This window comes from Ctenopharyngodon idella, chromosome 13 (genome assembly GCF_019924925.1).
Source record: "Ctenopharyngodon idella isolate HZGC_01 chromosome 13, HZGC01, whole genome shotgun sequence".
Classification (NCBI taxonomy): Eukaryota; Metazoa; Chordata; class Actinopteri; order Cypriniformes; family Xenocyprididae; genus Ctenopharyngodon; species Ctenopharyngodon idella.
In genome coordinates this window covers 17,982,136-18,006,295 of record NC_067232.1, presented here as the reverse complement: position 1 = coordinate 18,006,295, position 24,160 = coordinate 17,982,136, and the positions used below count along the sequence as shown (strand labels likewise).

The following is a 24,160-nucleotide window of genomic DNA, read 5'->3' as shown; positions in this document are numbered from 1 at the left end:
CATGTGTGGCCTATGAAAATTAAAGTGGAAAGAGATTATTATTATTATTATTATTATTATTAAACTCTGTTCACGTTATGGTTACTGAAAAATGTTTAATGGGAAAACCGGAAAAATACCCAAATGTGAACACCCACATTTTTTAAAAGTTTTTCCCAAACAATTCAGCCCTAAAATGTCAACAAAAAAAAAAGTCCCTAGAGTAAAACATTTTCAGATTTTTTTTAATTGTGCTATGATGCACTCCCTTACAAATAACCGCAATCATTCTAGAATATTATTTCCTGATATTATTATTTACTGATTATTTCCAAATCCCTGTTTTTTTTCCTATTGAAATATAGAAAAACAAAATATTACAATGTCAGTTTTCCCCCAGTATCATGCAGCCCTAACAAGAAGTATGAATAATTAACATATAAGGTCATCTAGGATAGGCTAATAGGTTATAATTGTCTCCATTGTCATGAATGTCATAAAGACCCAACCAATTTCTGAGCCTTTCACTTTACTGACCAGTTCCTGAAATAGCAGCAGCCCATCTGGACCAGAAAAGGCCATTCTTGCCGGGATGATAATTACTTAGTCAGAGGTCAAAGAATAGAAACTGGTACTTGCTGTGTGATGTCCTGTGCCATTATGAGCGCTGTTAAACTGTGTCCATAAGGAGCTGCTGGCAGCAGGGGAGTCATACAGCTGAATAAAACACAAGCTGATCCTACAGGGAGCCATTAGCAGAAGCCTCTACTTCAAAGCAATTAGAGAACGTCTTGGGACTTGCAGTGTTTATTGAAATAATTGAATGTCCCCTAACTACAGTATGTACTTCAGTGGAGTAATGAATGTTTATGCCCACATGGCAGACTGTTTGATAGGATGCTTGATTTGGTGTTTTGTGAAAGAAAGATGTTTTAATAGTGGCTCAGATTTAAACTTCACAAGCAAAAATAGCTTAAGTTAGATTCATTTGTGTGAATCAATTCGAACCGTGTCAGCTGAATATATCATTGCCCATGGAGAGCAGTCTAGACGTCACTGAAGATTTTTCTCCATGGAATAATTCACTCCAGTAATTCTTTATTTATTCTTCATCAGGCTAACTTTTGTTCTTTATACACTTTAGAATTTGACGACTAAACAAAGCAAAAGCAACTCCATTACTTGCCAATTTCAATCTGAATGTAAGCCATTAGATACAATGTACACTCTTAAAAATAAAGGTTCCGAAAGGGGGTTTTCACAGCAATGCCATTTAAGAACAATTTTTGGTTACTCACAGAAGAGAACCTTTCAGTCAACAGTTCTTAAAAGAACCATTTTTTTTTCTTTGTTTGAAGAAAGTCGAACCTTATTCCACTATAAAGAACACTTTGTGGAATGGAAAGGTTCAATGGATGTTAAAGGTTCTTCGTGGAACCATCAATGCAAAAAAGAACCTTTAATTTTAAGAGTGTATGTAAAGCCGCAACTATTTCACTCATTTCTCAGTGCTCTTCTTAAGCAGGGACCCTAAAATGTATTTGGATACTTAAGTGTGTTTGTGCTATATTTCTTCAAAATTAATGCAGCTTGTTTTGATACTTCATCTATGCAATGGCATGACAATTAAAAAAGCAGCTGTCCATGGTGCTGAAATCACGTCTGTTCAAGCCACATTCTCTTCCTTATGGCTGTAGTATTTTATAGTATTTACTTGTGAACTATATAGAGTGGTAGAGCTGTGCAATTCTGAATGAATTCAAAATCAAAATTTTTGTTTTTGTTTCAAACAGAGATCACAATTCTCCCACGATTCTGAACAGACAACTAAACAAAATAACATGCAATTTACTAGAGGTTCTGACAAAATGTTAATTACTGCAGTCTATTTAAAATGTTTAATTAATCAAAATTATTATTAAAAACTCTATTTGAATGAATGATTGATTCAATGACTCGCTCATAAATATGTCACTTGTTTCATTACAGGATGAATCAGCGTTTTTGAACAAATCTTTTTTTATACTATGGGCTGTCTGAATGCTGAATGTCTGAATGCTGATTGCCTCGAGGTGTGCAATAAAACCGTTTATTGCACAGGTAGTTCCAAAACAGTTTAATCACCATTCTGTATTAATGCACTGTTTTCATTTAGCACACACACACACATACGTCACTCGCACACAGAGATCAGAGATCTAGCTGCGCGCACACAGAAACATTAAGAAGCACAGAAACTTATCAACACTGTCCCTGTGACTTTTATTAAGCATCGCTACTGAATTGCTACGTCTCAGCAACGATAGGTAACATCACTGGTTTTGAAGTAATTAAACTCACAGCTTCGTTGTTAAAGGATTAGTTCACTTTAAAATGAAAATTACACCAAGCTTTACTCACCCTCAAGCCATCCTAGGTGTATATGACTTTCTTCTTTCAGACAATCAGAGTTATATTAATAAATATCCTGACGCATCCAAGCTTTATAATGGCAGTGAACGGGACCAACTAGTATGAAGCTGAAGAAAGTGCATCCATTCATTATAAATGTACTCCACGTGGCTCCGGGGGTTAATAAAGGCCTTCTGAAGCGAAGCGATGTGTTTGTGTAAAAAAAAAAAAAAAAAAAAAATCCATATTTCACAAGTTATAAAGTAAAATATCTAGCTTCCGCCAGACCGCCTTCCGTATTCAACTTACGAAGAAAATGTAATGCCTTGCCCAGTTCAAAATGCTTGCGCTATATCCTATGCCTTCTGTATTCAACTTACGTAAAAAGTGTAACTGATGACAGATGCTTCAGGATATTTATTAATATAACAGAAAGAAGAAAGACATATACACCTAGGATGGCTTGAGGGTGAGTAAAGCTTGGGGTAATTTTCATTTTAAAGTGAACTAATCCTGTAAAGACACTGAACAGATGCAGCTAATTCTTACAACCATCTTTCATCTCTCTCTCTCTCAAAATAATTAATTTAAAAAAAAAATGCAATAATTTATACATTCAAATAAATGTAATCTTACACACACATTATCTTTGTGTCTGATTCAAAGCGGACAGAATGCTATATCTAACGATCCGTAACTGACAGACATAACCATCTTTTTTATCCTTCCAAGTTTTGCTGCAAACATCAATAACCGCTTTAAGTTGTCAATGCTAGCAAATTACAATGGTATAAGCAGGATAATCCATGGCCAGCTGTGCATTGAAAGTTTTTAATGCACTCCGCTTCATGTTGGGTGGTTCTTAGCCTCCTCGTCATGCATTAATATCCTTTAATGCACAGCTAGCCATGGATTATCCCTTACTTATACCATGGTTTGGCTGAATGCTCAATTCTGATTGGCTGGGGGGGGTGCATTAAAACCATTTAAAGCACAGGTAGTTCCAGTCAGTTTAATCACCATTCTATATTAATGCGTTGCTTTCACTGAACACACACACACTTACACATCACTCACACACAGAGATGGGAGATCGCGCTGCGGACAAACAGAAACATTCATAAGCACAGAAACTTGTTACCAGCTTCGCTACTGAATCGCTACATTCATATTTCTCATTAATGATGTTTTTGAAGTAATTAAACTCACAGCTTCATTAGCCCATTTCACATATACAGTCTTTACTGGTAGATTTACAACTGTGACAATGAGTGTTTATCAGGATCAACTAAACTGGATTTTCAAAAGTATGTTTGTGGTGCCATTGTTGCAGTAAACTTGCACAACATTCTTAAATTTATTAGATTCACTCCGGTCTGTTATTGTAGGGACATTGACTTGACATTTTCGTGCCCCTAAACATGACGCAGAACAAATTGAACTGTGATTGGTTGCTTTAAATGTCGGTCAGATGTCCTCATGGGCAGTCCTTGATCAATGAAAGCTGCAATGGAGTCCAGACCTTCTGCCGTCAATCTGAAGGTCTGTCTAAGTGAGTCAGGCCGTGGATTATCCCTTACATAATGAATACATTTATTATATGATTATAAAAATAATATCAAACGCTGTATTAGAAACATGTTTTGCCAGTTCATATCAAACAGTGGTCCCTTCTGATCTTGAATGGAAGTTGTAATCTGAGCACAAGTGAGAATACAGTGTCTGGGTTGACATACGCTTCAATTCCCTCTCCTGCATGTCTGTCAGAGATGAGTCTGTTCCACCTCTCCATGTGTCCCCTGCTGGACTTACAAGCACCCACCAGGGCCCACTCACTGTGTGTGTGTGCAGAATTTCATTTGCTGTGATTTCCCGCTGGCCTGTAATGTGATGGATTTGACATTTTGATTTGCACATTGAAGAACAGAGGAGGACAAACGTATTTTCATTTCAGGCCGTGGAGAATGGAGAACGGGGCTGGATCTGTTGCGCATGTCAACGTGTTTGGTCGATGTCATAATGGGCTTGTCTCATGCGCTTTATTATTTTTAATACAGTGACATCTCCAGTCACTTTCAGCCATACCCGTCCCTTCCTCCACAACTCATTACTGTGTTTTCTGACCTCGGAGGTCAACATTTGTGCACTAATGAATGCTTTGTCTGATAATATGCATCATTAGATTGCAATCTTCTCCAAAGTGAAACTAACAAATCGCTTTACATGAGCACGTCTAGTTGTTTTTCACGCTGTCCGCTGTTTGGGACAACTGACAAATTAATTCTTAATTACATTACTTCTTGAGTTCTTGAGTGAGTCATCTAAACTTTGCAAAGTTCACTTTAGTTTAGTCTTCTGTCCTATAATCATACTTATAAACCACTCTGTAAACTCTAATAATTTGGCAGACCTCAAAAAAATTGAGGTAATCAGTTGCATGAATTTTTTTTTTTTTATCTAACAAACTCCAAGATAAAGTTAGTAAAACTTAAAATTTAGATTTTGTACTACAAACATGTTAATTGCAGTTGAATTGGAATGTTGACTAAGCTAACTTGCACAACTTTATTGCATAATCATCAAAGCTTTTACAATTAGCTGCCAGCTAGCAATAGCAGACTTGCATGTGCTAATATACTGTAACTAGCAACAAGACTATCACTATAATTTTTTGCATGTGCGCAATGTTGTGCGAAAACAAAATACTTTTTTTAATAATAATAATATTTTTTTCTACATTCTTCAGTCTGATGCAAAGCATGCTGGGAACTACAACTCTGCTCCAGTCATTCATTTTGCTAGTTTAGTAAATATAATCAGTTATTCAGTTCACTTAACTTTTTTCTAGCAAGTATAATGAACTTTGGTAACACTTTATTTCGATGGTCCACTTTAGACATCCTACTAAACATAAGTAACTATGCAACTACACTATATTGCCAAAAGTTTTGGGACGCCTGCCTTTACGTGCACGTGAACTTTAATGACATCCCATTCTTAATCCGTAGTGTTTGATATGGAGTTGGCCCACCCTTTGCAGCTATACCAGCCTCAACTTATCTAGGAAGGCTTTCCACAAGGTTTAGGAGTGTGTTTATGGGAATTTTTTACCATTCTTCTAGAAGCGCATTTGTGAGGTCAGGCAGTGATGTTGGCCTGGCCTGGCTCGCAGTCTCTGCTCTAATTCATCCCAAAGGTGTTCTATCGGGTTGAGGTCAGGAACTCTGTGCAGGCCAGTCAAGTTCCTCCACACCAAACTCGCTCATCCATGTCTTTATGGACCTTGCTTTGTGCACTGGTGCGCAGTCACGTTGGAACAGGAAGGGGCCATCCCCAAACTGTTCCCACAAAGTTGGGAGCATGAAATTGTCCAAAATGTCTTGGTATGCTGAAGCATTAAGAGTTCCTTTCACTGGAACTAAGGGGCCAAGCCCAACCCCTGAAAAACAACCCCACACCATAATCCCCCCTTCACCAAACTTTACACTTGGCACAGTGCAGTCAGGCAAGTACCGTTCTCCTGGCAACCGCCAAACCCAGACTCGTCCATCGGATTGCCAGACAGAGAAGCGTGATTCGTCACTCCAGAGAACACGTCTCCACTGCTCTAGAGTCCAGTGGCGGCATGCTTTACACCACTGCATTCAACGCTTTGGTGATGTAAGGCTTGGATGCAGCTGCTCAGCCATGGAAACCCATTCCGTGAAGCTCTCTACACACTGTTCTTGAGCTAATCTGAAGGCCACACGAAGTTTGGAGGTCTGTAGCTATTGACTCTGCAGAAAGTTAGCGACTTCTGCGCACTGTGCGCTTTAGCATGCGCTGACCCCGCTCTGTGATTTTACATGGCCTACCAATTTGTTGCTGTTGTTCCCAATTGCTTCCACTTTATGATACCATCAACATTTGACCATGGAATATTTAGTAGTGAGGAAGTCTCATGAATGGACTTATTGCACAGGTGGCAACCTATCACGATACCATGCTTGAATTCACTGAGCTCCTGAGAGCGACCCATTCTTTCAGAAATGTTTGTAGAAGCAGTCTGCATGCCTAGGTGCTTGATTTTATACACCTGTGGCCATGGAAGTGATTGGAACACCTGAATTCAATGATTTGGAGGGGTGTCCCAATACTTTTGGCAATATAGTGTACATGTCAAATACCAGTTATCAGAGTATTTTAGTAACACTTTGATACCCCCCAAAAAATTCCATTACTATAAGTAACTTTGCAAGTGCATGTCGACTTACTCTACCAACCCAAGCCCTAACCTAACAGTTATATTCTAATGAGAGTTAGTTGACATTTAGTTGCAAATGAAGGAGGGTTATAGTTAGTCTAAAGTGGAGTATCAAAATAAAGTGTAACCCATTTTAAAGACATAAAGATTGTTTACATTGATATATCTCAGCGGTTTTGTTTTTGACAGTGCGTTCTTCAAATGCTATGATACTTTACCATCTAAATCCCTCAAAACATCATCCAAGTCTCTGAATTTGGAGGCAAACCTGTTATGCGTGTTTACCATGAGGCTGGTAGTGTTAGTTCATATTAGTGTTATTTGCACAACAGCCGAAGCGAAAAGGCTCTTTTCCCCCAAGTGGAGCTCACCTGAAACCCAAATACAGAAAAAGGCCATGCTGTCACATACTGCTGCTACTTATAGATCTTCAGCTCTGTATGACTTCAGGAGTATTTGTTTAGTGCTGTAACTCACCCTGTAACATTTACTGTTTTAGAAATCTGGTGTGTCATTAAGCGTTAGACACAATGAGATTGTCTACAAACTCATGTCATGACTCGCACAACTTGTCAATCACAGGGACTAGGATTCAGTCATCTCCAGCTGGACCTCAACAATATTCCAGGATATAATTGTGGAGCTCATTGGGATTAGATTTAATACTTTTGCCAGATACGACTAGACGCTCACTGAAGACAGATGGGACTGTAAAAGCGGTTCAAAAGGGATTATACTCCTAAACTTCAGCTTACCTTCCGATATGAGCCTTGAGCACCATCATCTCAAATGTTGATATCCATTAAAATCACACATACAGAGTGCATGTAAATCCCAGATTCATCCTCCACTCTATTAAAGTGATTTTTTCCCTGCAGAAGCAGGATTTGATGCCACTGCAAACCCAAACAGTAGAATTGTTTATTTCATTCAAATATTACTAAAAGTTCAGGTTACACTTTATTTCAATAGTCCACTTTATGCATTCTACTAACTATAAGTAACTTTGTAGCTACATGTCAACTACCTCTACTTAGAGTATTAGTAGACTGTTAGGTTACTTTTACTAGAATAAGTTGACATGTACTTGCTGACAAGTTGTATGTAGTTAACAAGTTACTTATAGTCGATAGAATGTCTGTTGGGCAATCATCAAAATAAAGTGTTAGCAGATGTTAAGCAGAAAGTCTACTAATACTCTAATGACTGGTAGATGACAGTTAAGGTGTGTCCCAATTTGCGTACTTTATTTGCGTATACAGCATTCTTTGTCATTTTGTAGTATAGTGCGAGTGCGTGTGTTCACACTGAAAATTCCAAAAAGAAAAAGTGCACTTTAAATACCTGGATCATGCACTTAAAATGTTAGTTCACCCAAAAATGAAATTTCTGTCATTAATTACTTACCCTCATGTCGTTCCACACCCGCAAGACCTTCGTTCATCTTCAGAACACAAATTAAGATATTTTTGATGAAATCCGAGTTTTTTTTATCTTCCATAGAAAGCAACAAAATTACCACATTCAAGGTCAAGAAAAGTAGTAAAAACATTGTTAAAATAGTCAACATGACTACAGTGGTTCAACCTTAATGTTATGAAGTGATGAGAATACCTTTTGTGTGCAAAAACAAAACAAAAATAATGACTTTATTCAACAAATTTGTCTCTCCCCTGTCATTTTCCTACGCTATTTACATTGCAGCGCTTCCAGGTTCTACATCCGAACGACAGCTCAGTATTGGCTGGCTCCTGCGCCAGCATAACATGCATACTTTGTGCTGGTCACATGAAAAACGTCGGCCAATACTGAGCCGGTGTTCCGATGTAAACACGGAAGCGCTGCACTGCATTAACTGCGTATGAGACTGACAGGGTAGAGAAGAAATTGTGGTAACACTTTACAATAAGGTTCATTAGTTAAACATTAGTTAATGTGTTAACTAACATGAACTAACCATTTGTCACTGTATTTACTAATATTCGCTAACGTTAGTTAATGAAAATACAGTTGTTCATTGTTTGTTCATGTTAGTTCACAGTGCATTAACTAATGTTAACAAGATTTTAATAATGTATTAGTAAATGTTGAACTTAACATTAATAAAGATTAATAAGTGCAGTTCATTATTAGTTCATGTTAACTAATGTAGTTAACTAATGAATCTTATTGTAAAGTGTTACCGAAATTGTTGAATAAAGTCATTGTTTTGTTTTTGCGCAAAAAAAGTATTCTCGTCACTTCATAACATTAAGGTTGAAACACTGTAGTCACATGGACTATTTTAATTATGTTTTTACTACTTTTCTGGACCGTGAATGTGGTAATTTCTTTGCTTTCTATGGAGGATAAAAAAACCTCAGATTTCATCAAAAATATCTTCATTTGTATTCTGAAGATGAACGAAGGTCTTACAGGTTTAAAACAAGGGTGAGTAATTAATGACAATTTTATTTTTGGGTGAACTAACCCTTTAACTAAGTGTTGAATGTTGGACACTTCACGCACTCAACTGTCACAACTTTAATTACATAGTGGAGGGGGAGGGGCTGGGGCTATCAGAGTCTAATGTTGAATGACAAAATAACTTTATAAAATTCATACACTACACGAATGATTACTACTACACGAGTGTATAAGTAGTTCATAGTGTATAAGCGCGTAGTGTACAGTGTGTCATTTGGGACACAACTTTATAGTTAGTAGAATGTCTAAAGACCATTTGCATAAAGTCTCACCTTAAACTATACATTTTTCATAAAATGCAAGATGTTTTGTAGATTTTCTGGTTTGATTCTCTATCCTGTCAGGTCATCAGCTGATAGCATAATTGCACATAAGGTACGCCATATGCGGCGCGCCGTTACCCAGAAGTGACTACACTTCCTGTTATTTTTAGCTCCGCTGTGCTATTTTTATAGCCATTGCCGAAGATGACTCTCTCTTTCTACTAATGGCCGTTAAAAATACCCTGTTGTTATTTGCCTTTAGGTCTGACAAGTCATTATAGACCATTTTTCTGCTGCAGTTGAAGTAAAGACCTTGAGAATGAGAATTTGTCCACAGGGATTCGTGTGTCCAGATAAAGGCGTCAACAGAGACACGTAGCACGACACAGGAGTAAGTCGACAAGTTCTCTGAAGCAGTACGAACATATTTCCTCTTTTATTTACATTCCTTTTTCAAATGTTAACATTTTTCGCTATAACTCTCTCATCAAGTTGGCATTTTCTCTTTTCTCATTAAAATAAACTTGGCACAAGTAAAACATATGTAGACAAAAGTTTTATTTACACCATACAACATTTTTGATTTTTAAATATTTTATACAGGGCTGCAGATGAGAGAGCTTTACTGAGCTTCCAGGCAGATTCTGCAGTATTAAAGTTTTGAAATATATTATTCATAAAAAAGTGAGTATTACCTTTATTGCATTTAAAGCAATGAAGAATGTAGCTTGACAAACATTCATTTTTAAATGACAGAAAAAAATCCTCTTTGCCTCTGAATAGTTTTGTCTTTTCATATTATAAAGTAAAAAGTGTAGTCATGGCCAAACGGACTTGTTATAAACTTTTTAAAAACCTGCTCAAGTATATACATTGTGTTCCTGGGCTCGTCTCCCGCCGAACAAAAAACCGAACCCAGCCGCCGCTCGTGGGTGGACGTCACGTCGTGCCGTTTTTCTCTTTGAGGTCTCGTCTGGAAAGATAGCGCTTTCGGAACCGAATATTTTCCAAGTGGTACTTTTGAAACACATGATGTTTGATATTGTACATGTCTGCCCCCCACTAAATACACGAGTGAGAATACAAAAAAAAAAGATAACACAGATGTTTTTTTGTCTTTTTCTAACATCTTTATATCCGTCCTTCCATCTTCGCTTTTTTTTTCTTTTTTTTTTGAAATCTTATTGGCACATATTGTCCCTGCTATACTCCTAGAATCCAGATATGTCTTTCCAAGGCTGCATGAAAAGTCTTCTGCGTTTTTGTTCAGTGCAAAATATGTCCACCTTCATCCGCGTCCCTGCTAACGCTTCATTATTCCTCAGACTTCTGTCTGAAAGTCTCCCTCCTGGACGTCCAAAGGGAGGTTGACACACTTTTCCCACTCAGCGTTAGTCATCTCCAGAGAGTTCTTTGTGTCTGATTCTAGTACATTCATTGTGGCGTAGTTCTGATATTCACTCGCCGGGTTGAAGCTCTCCCATGGGTTCTTGTTTTGCATTGCCTTGTCCTACGGAAAAGGACGAGAAGGTGCCGTGTTAGAAATATTCTCAATATGGTTACTCAAAGACTTGTTTTATGACACTGTCAAGCATAGAAAGTTGCACATAGACATGAATCATCAAGCTTTAATTCATGTTCTCTTACAGTGGCACTAAAAATATTTGGACACTTGAAATATATGAAAGTCATTGCATTAGGTACAAATGAAGATACAATGGCATTCATACATTTGTGTTCCAAAAACATGTTTGGGGCTACTGCACATACACATCCAGAGCTCAATAATCAAAGTGTTTGACCTGACAGCATGTTTGGAGTGTTTCCAGATTCAGGAACATCTCAGATTTTTCAAGTGAATAAAAACAGGATCATTTCTTTCAGTGGTTGGTTACTAAGCAACAGGCAGTGAGTGGCAAAGTTCTGCAGAGCTGATTGAACATGGGTAAAAGGGAGTAACATGTGACCAAATGGACACATCGCCAGGAGCTATGACTATACCTGACATAAACATGCATTGCTAACACTGTACAATAAGGTTCAATTTGTTAACATTAGCTAATGCATTAGGGTTCTTGAATGAACCATTTTTGCAGCATTTATTAATCTAGGTTAACTTATAAATCTAATTGTTCATTGGAAATTCATGTTCTTTCATAATACATTAATGCTAGTTTATACAGCTTGAAATGTATGCATAAATTAGCATTAGCCTAGATTAATAAATGGAGTAGAGGACTATTTCATTGTTAGTTCACAATGCCTAATGCTTAAGTTTATGTTAAAGTATAGAACCTCATTATAAAGTGTTACCCATGCATTTTGTATCATGATTGTATCTAGAAGCTTGCACTATATAGAAATGCCACTTACATCCTACATTAGAGATTGCATTAAATATAAATTTCTCCATCATTGATGGATAATTCAAAATGCTTTCCGTCATATTAACTGCTTAAAAAGCATTTGGTCTATTTCCTACTTTAGAAACATTCTCACAGTAAAGAATGCTAATGCATTACAAGTGAATGAAAGAGGAGAAAAATCAAGTTTTAAAGCACCTTTGTGAGTCTACATTCGATTAACATTCTAAAGTGGAATAAATCATGGGATATTTATTTAAATCAGGTGACCATATTGCAGGAAGACCACATTTTTAGACCTGCATTGAATATGATCAGAATGTGGTTTCAGTGATCCGATCACAGAAAATGCATGCTAATAGCTAAACTAATGTCTAAAAATCTCTTAATTAATTATCAAAGCGAACCTTCCAGTTCCAGTCAGCTGGAGAATGTAACAAAATGACACTGAATGCTCGTTTTCTACATGTTACTGGATGGTGGAATGCAATTGTTGCAATTGGCCTGCTGAATCAAACAATCCCACCTGCCTTACAATTACAGATAATTTGTGCAGCATACTGCGGAAAGCACAGAGAACCTCTCCAATATCTGAAGGAAATTAAGTGTTTTTGGGGGGGGGTTTTTGTCCCGTGCATTTACCAAGCAGTGAGAGAAAAAATAATAAGCATGTTAGCAGCTTATGGCCTTGTGTTTGAATGAGTGCATGAGCATGGATCACAATGACGGCTCAGTCGCTCTTCCTCTCTCTCATCCCTTAATACCTCCTCTTCCACCCCCACCCCCCCCGGGGCAGGCAGCGTACTATTTTTCCACATGAATACATTGGGTGGATAACTATTAATTCCTTCAGTCACTCACTTCCTGTGCACAAGAGTGGGGCGCCACGAGAAGACACAGCTAAACATAGACAACGCGGCGCCCCCCCGGTACTCGGTAATGAGACACACTGAACCCCGTTTCCTGTTACTCACCATGCCGCCCATATTTGGTATGTCTCGAAATCGGTCCAGGGTTTGAAATTTCTGATTGAGTTCCTGGAACAGCTCCATATGCCTTTTCCTGGTGTGCATGACTTTCTGCAATGGCAAGGGTAGGAGGGGGGAGGGAGGGGGAGGGGTTGGGGGTGGGATTTGGAGTTCAGTCAAGCTGAGAACCAGAACTTTGAAACAGGAAAAAACCTGGTTACTTTCAAAGAATTTATCACCGTATAAAAACGCCGTGCTCACCCTGCAAATTTGGCTGAATGCTATGACAAGGTTATGACAAACGGCACTGGCATATATGAAGGGTCAGTGGTAGCACTTGACATTCAATTTCACTTTTTGGTAAAGGGCTGAAACGCTCTGGGGGATACTGCAAGTGACCTTAAAAATGTGAAAATATACAGGCTACTTTTTGATTTTCAGCTTGAAGTCAAGGGATGTAAAAGGATAAAATGGGAATATGTGGTGGCTGACAGCATTGCTTTTACACTAAACCACACAACGCTTCATAAATCGCAGTTGTGTCAGGACATGCTACTCCAATAAGCTTAAGTGCTACACAAAGTAGTTGTAAATTAAAGGGGCGAAACACAAACGCAACAAATGGCCCTTCGCTTGGTGCAACAAAGGCCTGACGCATGCACTTCACCAAGCACAGGTTTCACTCACCTCGAAGTCTAGATCCTGGTACCTCGACTTTCTTCTCTGTAAAACCAAGACAGAAAGACAAAAAAATAATGTTGTTGGATATTACGAAACTTAGAGAAATAATTCTGCTGAAATCTGAAATTTGGTCCCATCTCAAAGAAGACAAATATGAGCAAGTATGTTTCTTGTACATCAGAGCGAGACTTGTATGCCTTGAAGCTTTTGGCAGGAAATGGTTTCAGCTGTGGATCGGGTTCAAATGTATTTCCCCTCAAGGCAGCCGCTCGATACCAGTGCTTTTCAATATTTCAGTAATAATGAGAGGTTGAAATGTCGTACAGTGCCTCTGCAATGACCTTTAAGGCCAGACAAACTCTACATAACTACGCAAACTTGACCTGTTGTATAACACAAAAGAAGATATTGTGAAGAAAGTTGGGGTCTGAACAACACTGAACCATTTTGACTTTCAATATATGGACAAAGAAAAACCGATATTGCAAACTGCAGAAGATCACTTGAATTTTTACTCTAAACTTAAGAACATAATCTTCCAGTGAAACGACAGACTTCTGTCTGCTGATGAATGCTGGACTTCCAATCATTTAGTCTGCTTAAACCCACCCCGTCCTTATAATCGATCTGCTTCCATCCAATCAACAACCAATGGACAGAGCCAATCAAAATATGGAAAAAAGATATGTCGCTTCCATTTCTTCATGAATTTAACTAACTTAAATATTTATTATAGTTTTTTGTTTTGCTTGCCTTTGGCTTAATTTGGGGAATTAGTTAATTATCCCTTAATTTAGGGAGTTAGTTCACCCAAAAATGAAAATTCTGTCATTATTACGCACCCTTATTTCGTTCCAAACCTGTAAGACCTTCATTCATCTTTGGAGCATTTTGGTGTTCACGTGAGCACCACGACGCATACGTTTACTATTGATGCCAGAGCCAGCCAATACTGAGCTAGCATTCTGACGTAGAACCTGGAAAGGCTGCACGAAAGAGAAGAAATTGTTTTGTTTTTGCGCACAAAAAGTATGCTCGGCGCTTCATAAGATTAAGACACATGGACTAATTTAAAGATGTCTTGGTAACACTTTAGTATAGGGAACACATATAAACTATTAACTACGACTTTTCCCTCAATAAACTCTTAATTTACTGGTTATTAATAGTAAGGTAGTTGTTAAGTTTAGGTATTGGGTAGGATTAGGAATGTAGAATAAGGTCATGCAGAATAAGGCATTAATATGTGCTTAATAAGTACTAATAAATAGCCAATATTCTAGTAATATGCATGCTAATAAGCAAATAATTAAAAGACCCTAAAATAAAGTTTTACCCGATGTCTTTATTACCTTTCTTAGCCTTGAAAGTGTTAATTGCGTTGCTGCCTATGGGGGATCAGAAAGCTCACAGATTTCATCAAAAATATCTTAATTTGTGCTCTGAAGATGAATGAAGGTCTTATGGGTTTGGAACAATGTTTAGCCGCTATAACACATTTGTGGCAACAGTAAAACAGCAGCACTGCACTATGAATTGCACTGTTCGGTACACATATCGGTACGCAACAATGAGTAAAATCACGCTTGTGCAGCTAGAAGCCTCTGCATTCATGTACTTGTGTAAAGCACTGCCTAGCTGTTTACACCCAAGACTAGATTCGAAGTCGCACCTCTAAAGAGCTCATCGATATAGTTGAACCAGTTTCACTCCGTGACAGTCCTCCGCTCTCCTCCATTTCTGCCAGGAAGTTCTTCACAGCCGTGCGTGGCTCGAAGGGAAGATTCTGCATGTGTTCGGCCTGGACGGGATACTGCTGTTCCATTCCCATGTGCTCCATCCCCGAGTGGCCGAGGTTAAACTCTGCGCCCATCTTGTAATGCATCAGCCTGTCATGCGACAGAGAGTCCATAGTCATGCTCATCTTGCTGTCCTCCTTCAGCAGGGTGGGAACGCTGCTGGACCCGGACGCCGACACTGCTGCAGAACTGCGAGGCAGGACGATGTAGTCCGTCTCCATCTGTCCCGGCTGGGGGTGGCCACTCAGGTCGTGGCTGCTCAGCTCCTGCTCACTCTGCCTGGTGCCGTCGTCCGTACACAGGTATACCGTCCGCCGCATGTCTGCCGTGCTGTCCATACACTGGTCTCCCAGATCGCCCACGCCCATGGACATGTGAAGTCCAGAGGGCTGCTGGATGAGGACTTTAGACATGATGTTGCCAGGCAACGTGGAGTAATTGAGCCCCTCGGGACCTTTCTCTTCCTCCTCATCATTGAGAGAGATGCGGGAGAGGGTGCCGGTGATGGTGGCTGCTCGACAGGAGCCCATGTCTTTGTGGAGGGCTGCGGGTAGGAAGGAATATCATTAGTATAAATGTGTGATGCAAAAACGTGCGCTGTGCTTTAAATGTTGATAAAGAACAGATTTAAAAGTTGATAAGCACAGTTAACCAAACAACTTAACCAATCAGAACATTTTTCATAATAGATCGGGTACATAGCTGAAGTGTCAATGCTAACATATCTGACAATCACGGGCCCTAGTGAGAGTTTATAGCTGCGTTTCCACCGCAGGAACTTTCCCCAGGAACTAAGGACTTTGGGGTGTTAGGGACCAGGGTCTAATTGAACATGCTGATTCTTTGAGTTCACACAGCATTTTATTTCAACCACCATTTTTAAAAGTCTGTTGCGGTGTGTGCAGTAAGAGTTGTTTGCTATTCGAATCAATGATGGAGTTTAAAAAATACGACCGATGGAGCGACTATGAGGTTCAGGCTTTATTAAGCTTCTATGCTGCGCACAGTCCAACATCACTGGACTAATTTGCCTAATCTTCACGGTACTTTAGCCTGCAATGGAAATGCAGACAGCAACTGGGGGAAAAAAAGTTCCTGGGATAAATTATTCCAGGTAATTTTGGTGGAAATGTGGCTTATGTTGACCCTTAAGCCAAAAACAAGTGACTTACGAAGCTACAATTCTAGTGGTGAAAAAAAAAAAAAAAAAAGACTCCAATAGATTCAAAAGAGAATAACAATTATACTTTATTTCAGTAGTCCTCTTTAGGCATTCTACTAACTATAAGTATAGTTTACAACTACGTACATGTCACATCAACTAACTCTCATTAGAGTATTAGTAGACTGTTAGGTTAGGGTTAGTAGAATAAGTTGACAAGTAACTTTTAGTCAGTAGAATGTCTGTTGGGGGACCCATTCTACACAGGGAAAAATATTGTGTATTTTTTTTTTTTTGTTAAAAATGCAAAGTTGACTATTTAAACTTGGGGCTTGACCAGGTGCTGTTTTAACAACTTCACCACCAAGTTTTGTTGGTGAACAGCATGGTTGTGCCAGTCCATCAGCACTAACCATCTAAGCTGATCTTTTCAGCAAGAACTATCCATAGACCTCCTTACAACACCTGCTGTTATAGAAATGTGTCCATATTTAGACTGGATTGATTCTGTTCACCTGAAAGAGCCACACACATCTCCAGATGCAATGTCAGAAGAAGCATCAGCACTCTGAGAACAGCCTGTCCTCTGCAGCACCGCTCTATCTTCACAAATCCATAAGGGAATTACTGCCACTGTTCATAACTGAGCAACAAGGAGACCAGAGGACAACAACGCCTGATAAAAATCCTCCAGCTCTGATGGTAGGCCACACTAATGCATCACACAACATGGCGTCTGAAGAGTGCAGCAGAATACTGATAGAAGAACACAGAAAGGGCTTCAGGCTCAGGACAAGGACTCTCAGGGTGAATCTCATGAAATCTGTCAACATGTCCTGGGCATATAACATCCCTATATATATATATATATATATGAGAAAGAAAATTTATCTTATTTTAGGACCATTACATTTTGCATTAATTGTTAATAAAAATTGACATTATTTGCATGGCAATAAAGAAAGTTTGCCTGCTAATTATTATTATTTTTTTTAAATGCAACTCAAATTAATATGTAAATGCTTTGAACTGTCTTTATTTTTTTACTGTATAAAAATAAATGCAATATAAAAATATATAAAAAAAAAAATATATATGTTACAGTAATGAGGATCTGTTTATCAATAAGTACATAACTTAAAAAACATTAATGGTCCTAAAATAATTAATTTGTTATTTTATTTTATTTATTTATTATTTTAAATTTAGGGGTAAAATATGACCTTATTTTTGTGAGTCTCACCCTACTTGTTTTTGGTAGTTAAAGTAAACCTTGGATTAAAGTTTTATTATGCTGTCCTAATGAAGGACACACCATGTCACACAATATCACCTCTGAGCTGATCTTAATCCAGTTTTAATAAAGAACACTAGAGTCAGAGCGTTGTTATATTACACTTCATTTCACAACAAAAACAAAAGGGTTAGCAAATTGTTACTTGCTGCATTTCAGGGCTACAATGTAGGCTAATTATCTGATTTACAATGCCCTTGTTACTCAACTGTTTTTTGTTTGTTTGTTTTTTATGAGGTTTAAATAGCATTTGCCATAAGTAAAGATTCACAAAAAAAAGCCCAACATTCAGACAACTGTCATGACATCTGATTATGCAGTTAAAGTAATTTAGTGGCTCATATCGATGTCAAAATGAGCTCTGGCTGTGATAAGTGACAGGAAATGTTTATCAGTTGCTTGGTTTCTATTTATGTGGCATCACACTGTGTAGCTCCACCCATAGTGAAGTCTAATTGGTCTTAATCCCACACATAACTGTCTAATTGACTGTGCTTGTGTTGTATGATGCAACATTTTCGCCTTCGGTGCAGACAGATATGTAAAAATGTGATAAGAGCCACCATGTTGTCTAGGGGCGTAACATTCCTATCTAACTGAAAAATGGCTCTAATGAAGACTTCATGCTGTTTTGAACTTTGTTGGCTGGATGTCAGAAGAATAGCATTTTTTTTTTAAACAACAATTTTTCAGTATAACAATAAAAGAATTCTGTCTAGACCTTGAAACAAAAATCTTGTTTTGAAAGAATTTCAAGGGACTGAAAAGCTTCATTGTTCTTCATCAACCGTTTACTTAGGGGAGATAATTAAACAGCACACTCATGGATTCACATTTATTCCATATGGCAGCTAGATAAAGATAAAAGAGAATAACGTGTGGAATAAAATAATCATGATTAATTCTGATTTTGATGTGTGCAACATCAATATATGGACATCTTTTACAATATTTTTTACAGAAGTACTTTAGAGACATACAAGTGTTTTACGAAACTTTAAAGACTGAAATTGCCAGCACATTTGTGTGCTTAATTTTAACAACGTTAAATCCATTTTAATTAGGTTTATATATTATTAATACAATGAAAGTAATATATAAAGTCCATGAATTTAATATTCCGTGAAACTAAAAACTAAACAACATTTTATGTTTTAGAAGCAGTCCAAATATGTATCAGTATCTATCAAAGAAAAAAAAATCTACACTTTATCTATGAAATTACATTGGATGATTATCCCGTTCCACTGGGACTTCTATGATTCTGATGTTCAACCCGAATGTTTATTCTCTTGGGCCTTTTTTGGCCCAGGAGAGTAGAAGTAATTATGAAACACATTAATAGTGCACCATCTGTTCCTTACCTGATCGACATGCGATGTCCACGTCTTTCTCAAAGTCCGTCTGTGGAAAAAAAGAGGCAGACAAAGCCATTTTAAAATTAGACATGCATGAGGAGTTTGATTTAGACAATGCTAAAACATAAAAACTAAAGCTTTATTTTAACTTTGACAGTTGCAGACATAAAAGCATTTTCCTGTCTAATTGACCATGTAAAATTAGAATACATCAGTTAGGTAATACACTCCAACATATCAATGCTATCATGGGATTATTCTCAAATTGTACGATTTTGCTGGCTTGTGTCTGCAGTCTAACCACGTCCCACAGCCTCACAGAGAAAACAGTCGTCTGTCGAACCCATTTATAAATAGAATGAGATTATTCAGGTATCACAATAGAGGAGCCATCGACAGTGGCGAATCAAAGGCAGTCTGCACATTGGAGGCCTCATTATAGTGAAATGCTTCTAGTAAAGAAACTTTAAATCAAAACATAAATGAGAACTGTGATCATTATGTGCCAGTGGTTCTGCACGGGTCACACATCTCTGGAACCATTTTAACAGCAATTACTCCCTCAAGCAAGTGAAGGATGAGAAAGACTGGTATGAAATATGACAAATGGGTCCTATCTGAGAAAGGCGAAGGCCAGAGGAAAGCCAAAGGATATGGATAAAAGATTTGATGTTATTAATTAAGCAAAGACAATTCTCCATATCCTGTCATAACTGTATAAGCAATAACACTGTATAACAAACACTCATAGTAGGGAAAAGCGCTCAAGAGGACTATGAGAGGTCACAGTACATACATCTAATAACATCAAGCCAGATGCAAATGTTTTCACAGCTAATTTATGAGAAGAGTACTGCTGAGTTTGTGACTGTACAGTGGAAGAATACTAAACTCTCAGGAGTCTTGTTTCTTACCATGATCTGTGCATGCCCGTTGGGGAATGTACCAGTCGCGTCAGCATTAATGGGGTCTTGACAGTTTCTCAGACGACATCTGAAGGCATCTTGAACCTGTGAACCGTCATTTTAGTCACATTGTTGAACCTCAGCAACAACATATGCTATCATACTATACAAAACATTTCAGAAAGGCACATTGCTTCAGGGTTTTAAAATGTTTTTGAAAGAAGCCTCTTATGCTCACCGAGGCTGCATTTATTTGATCAGAAATGCAGTAAAGTAATATTGTGAAATATTGTTACGATTTCAAATAACTTTTTTTTTTTTTAAGGTTAATCTATTTTAAAATGAAATTTATTCTGCAATATTCAGTGTTGGGTAAGTTACTCTAAAAAAAAAGTAATTAATTACATCTTCAACAGTGTAATTAGATTACTATACTAATTACTCTCTCTAAAAAGTATTGCATTACTAATTACTTTCTAAATCCCATAATCAACCTTGACAAGTTGAACAATACAAGGATAGACATGAAACTGGTCATTTAATTATTTCAAATACATGATATAAAATAGCATAAATTATTCTTGAACTGAGGAAAGTATTTAAAGGAAGAAGGTTACATTAAAAACATACATTTTAACATTAGATGTTAAATTTTGATATTAAATCCACTATTTTATATAGAATTGTTATATAATCTATACAGTATTTAATGCAATTACTTTAGAAGTAACTGTAATTAAAAGACAGAAAAAATAAGAATAATCCCTTACTTTACTTTTTTAAGGGAAAAGTAATTCAATTTCAGTAATTACTTACTTAGTAATGAGTTACACCAAACACTGATAATATGACAAACTTCTGAGTAAAATAAGATGTTAATCGAGGAAAAAATTTAGGCATTTGATTTTATCAGGATTTAATTGGACTTGAAAGTGTACCAGAATGGGCCAGCAGATGTGATCTCTAAATGATAATAAAATAAAAGGGCTTGGTGATGTCAGCCCAAAAGGAAAGTTGTTTCAGAGGCATCAGAGGGATCATCAGAGATTCATTTGGGGATCAGTCAGGACAGATTTTAAGGGTGAATATTGCTGGTTTGGCTGGTCTCATGGTGGTACTCACATTAATAAGTACACGTTTCAGACCAAGAAGTACAACTTTCTTCTGCAGAACAGCTTTAATTGTATAGTAAAACAAAATCAAAATATCTTCTTTTGTCTTCCACCGAAGAAAGAAAATCATACAGGTTTGAACATGTTGGTCATTATATGATGACAGAATATTCATATTTTGGGTGAGCTATTCCTTATAGATAATGCTGAAATGCTGAAGGAAAGAGAAGAACTGTAAGGGATTTTACTGGATCCAACCCTACCTCTCTTCTGAGGATACAGTGGACCATGACTATGACAAAGCCTTGCAGGGAGTCAAAGACCGCAAAGAGGATCTGGAATAAAATTGAGCGTTTGTCCGTCATGGCCAGCACTGCAGACATCCAGGTGAGAGCTAACAGAGGGAGGACAACACAGGAACTCCACAGGGAGGCCCTGAGATGGAAACAGAGATGGTGGAATGAACAAAAATAGTTTTACCCATTCATTTCCTAAATAGGCATTAAAAAAAACACACAAACACAATTCAATAGAAAAGCTCTAAACCTCAAATAAACCAACCAGCTTTGAGATGAATCATAACAAAGTCTTTGATTTGAACTAAAAAAAAAAACATAAAAATCTGAAAAAAGGAAATTAAATTTGTTTGTGAGGGAATAACTTATCACAGGAAGCATTATGAATGACTCTTGACTAATCATTGATAAGTATATGATAATTACTACATTTTATTGCAATGATAAAATAAACAAAATATTCAAATATACTAGTAATTAACTACAGTTATAAAATACAATGTTTATTATTATTAATTTGTTGCAAAAATATTAAGATATACTAGTAACTGACTAAGTATAAAATACGTTTATTGTTATTATTACATTTTATTTAAATAATAATAATAATTATTAGAATATTTTATATACTAGTTTGAGAGTGTAGGGAGGCTACATCTCTTATAAAAATTAGGTTGAACTCAAACTGACTGGCTCCTGACATCGTTTAACATCCTCATCTCATGGTTGGTCTGTCTTGAAAGGTTTATATGCCATTGTAAAATATACATTTTTCTATGGAAAAAAATGATGGGGATTTCTACAGATGTCTTCTGTTGCACTCTATAGAACATATACGGTGAAGAGAAGATAGACTTTGTTTGCTAGTTTCATACCAGATGAAAGCATGCATGTCCAAACTGTCCTAAATTGCCACCATTATCATCAAGAGCACACAGCCCCCAATCCATTGTTCCAATAGAGTGTGTCAACATATTACAGACGGAGAACAAGAGCCAGCTGTTCATTTAACACCTCCACAATCTTCTTTCCCGAGGCAAGGGGAAGGACACACGCACACTCGCGCATGCAGCTTAATCAGCATAATCGATTTTGCTGAGGCATTGCTGGGTACTTACATGGCATTGCTGGCCGTTGTTGCTGATAAAGCAGTAGTTGAGACAACGCCACATTTGGCACATTTTAAAGTTAGTCCTGTATGGGGCTCACTCATCTGCCTGCAGGACAGCCAAATAACCAGACAACACAGAGGGAACATATTTACATGGTGATCTGATTATACCAAAACAGTTTCTTCTGGAAGTGTGTAATTTCTGCATATTTAGTAGCACCAGAATTTGAATCGGGTTGTTTGAGCAGCAAGACAAGGCTGGAAATATCTCTAATGGTGTAAATTTGGATCAGGACTACCTGTAGTTCTGCAGTTACGTCATGCTCAGATGACACTATAGCTCTGTTCCAAAACCTAATGATGTCTTATAGCCTACTGTCAACATAGGTGATGGCGATGCACACCTTTTAAGGCAGTTTAGCATAACACTCACTGTTGATTCTGAAACAGTTTGGAAGAACACAATTCTCTAATAAGCATAAAACATATGTAGTGCATACAGATGCTACAAAAAGAGTAGTTTTATTAGATTAATAAAACAGCTTTTAAATCTTCTAATATTATAAATGTATTCACTGTCACTTTTGATCAATTTAATGCACCCTGGCTGAATAAAAGTATTGCTGAATATAATATATATATATATATATATATATATATATATATATATATATATATATACACACACACACACAACGATTAGGCATAACATTATGACCACCTTCCTAATATTGTGTTGGTCCACTTTTGTTGCCAAAACAGCCCTGACCCGTCGAGGCATGAACTCCACTAGACCCCTGAAGGTGTGCTGTGGTATCTGGCACCAAGATGTTAGCAGCAGATCCTTTAAGTCCTGTAAGTCGCGAGGTGGGGCCTCCATGGATCGGACTTGTTTGTTCAGCACATCCCACAGATGCTCGACTGGATTGAGATCTGGGGAATCTGAAGGCCAATTCAACAACCCAAACTCATTGTTGTGCTCCTCAAACCATTCCTGAACCATTTTTGCTTTGTGGCTGGGCGAATTATCCTGCTGAAAGAGGCCACAGCCACCAGGGAATACCATTTCCATGAAAGGGTGTACATGGTCTGCAACAATGCTTAGGTAGATGGTACGTGTCAAAGTAACATCCACATGGATGGCAGGACCCAAGGTTTCCCAGCAGAACATTGCCCAAAGCATCACACTGCCTCTGCCGGCTTGCCTTCTCCCCATAGTGCATCCTGGTGCCATGTGTTCCCCAAGTAAGCGATGCACACGCACCTGGCCATCCACGTGATGTAAAAGAAAACATGATTCATCAGACCAGGCCACCTTCTTCCATTGCTCCGTGGTGACGCTCACGTGCCCACTGTTGGTGCTTTTGGAGGTGGACAGGGGTCAGCATGGGCACCCTGACTGGTCTGCGGCTATGCAGCCCCATACGCAACAAACTGCGATGCACTGTGTATTCTGACACCTTTCTATCAGAACCAGCATTAACTTCTTGAGCAATTTGAGCTACAGTAGCTCGTCTGTTGAATCGGACCACACAGGCCAGCCATCACTCCCCACCTGCATCAATGAGCCTTGGCCGCCCATGACCCTGTTGCCAGTTCACCACTGTTCCTTCCTTGGACCACTTTTAATAGATACTGACCACTGCAGAGTGGGAAAACCTCACAAGAGCTGCAGTTTTGGAGATGCTCTGACCCAGTCGTCTAGCCATCACAATTTGGCCCTTGTCAAACTCGTTCAAATCCTTACGCTTGCCCGTTTTTCCTACTTC

The 24,160-nt window shown here is 38.0% G+C and overlaps 1 protein-coding gene across 6 annotated transcripts in view; it reads right to left on the bottom strand.

Annotated features, from left to right (window-relative positions):
- The window catches only part of adgrb3 (adhesion G protein-coupled receptor B3), a 271,133-nt gene that overhangs the window by 61,215 nt on the left and 185,758 nt on the right, over positions 1–24,160 (bottom strand). For 4 of the 6 annotated variants that reach the window (XM_051916328.1, XM_051916327.1, XM_051916330.1 and 1 more), the window contains 8 exons: positions 22,399–22,497; positions 21,248–21,419; positions 19,882–19,977; positions 18,974–19,013; positions 15,027–15,697; positions 13,361–13,396; positions 12,680–12,784; positions 9,757–10,852 (listed from right to left, as the gene is read on the bottom strand). In XM_051916328.1, coding sequence (XP_051772288.1) covers positions 10,664–10,852; positions 12,680–12,784; positions 13,361–13,396; positions 15,027–15,697; positions 18,974–19,013; positions 19,882–19,977; positions 21,248–21,419; positions 22,399–22,497 — 1,408 coding nt within the window. In that variant the 3' untranslated portion in view covers positions 9,757–10,663. Of the gene's footprint in view, positions 1–9,756; positions 10,853–12,679; positions 12,785–13,360; positions 13,397–15,026; positions 15,698–18,973; positions 19,014–19,881; positions 19,978–21,247; positions 21,420–22,398; positions 22,498–24,160 lie in introns of those variants that run through there. The other 2 variants (XM_051916329.1, XM_051916332.1) reach the window with 2 other exon arrangements.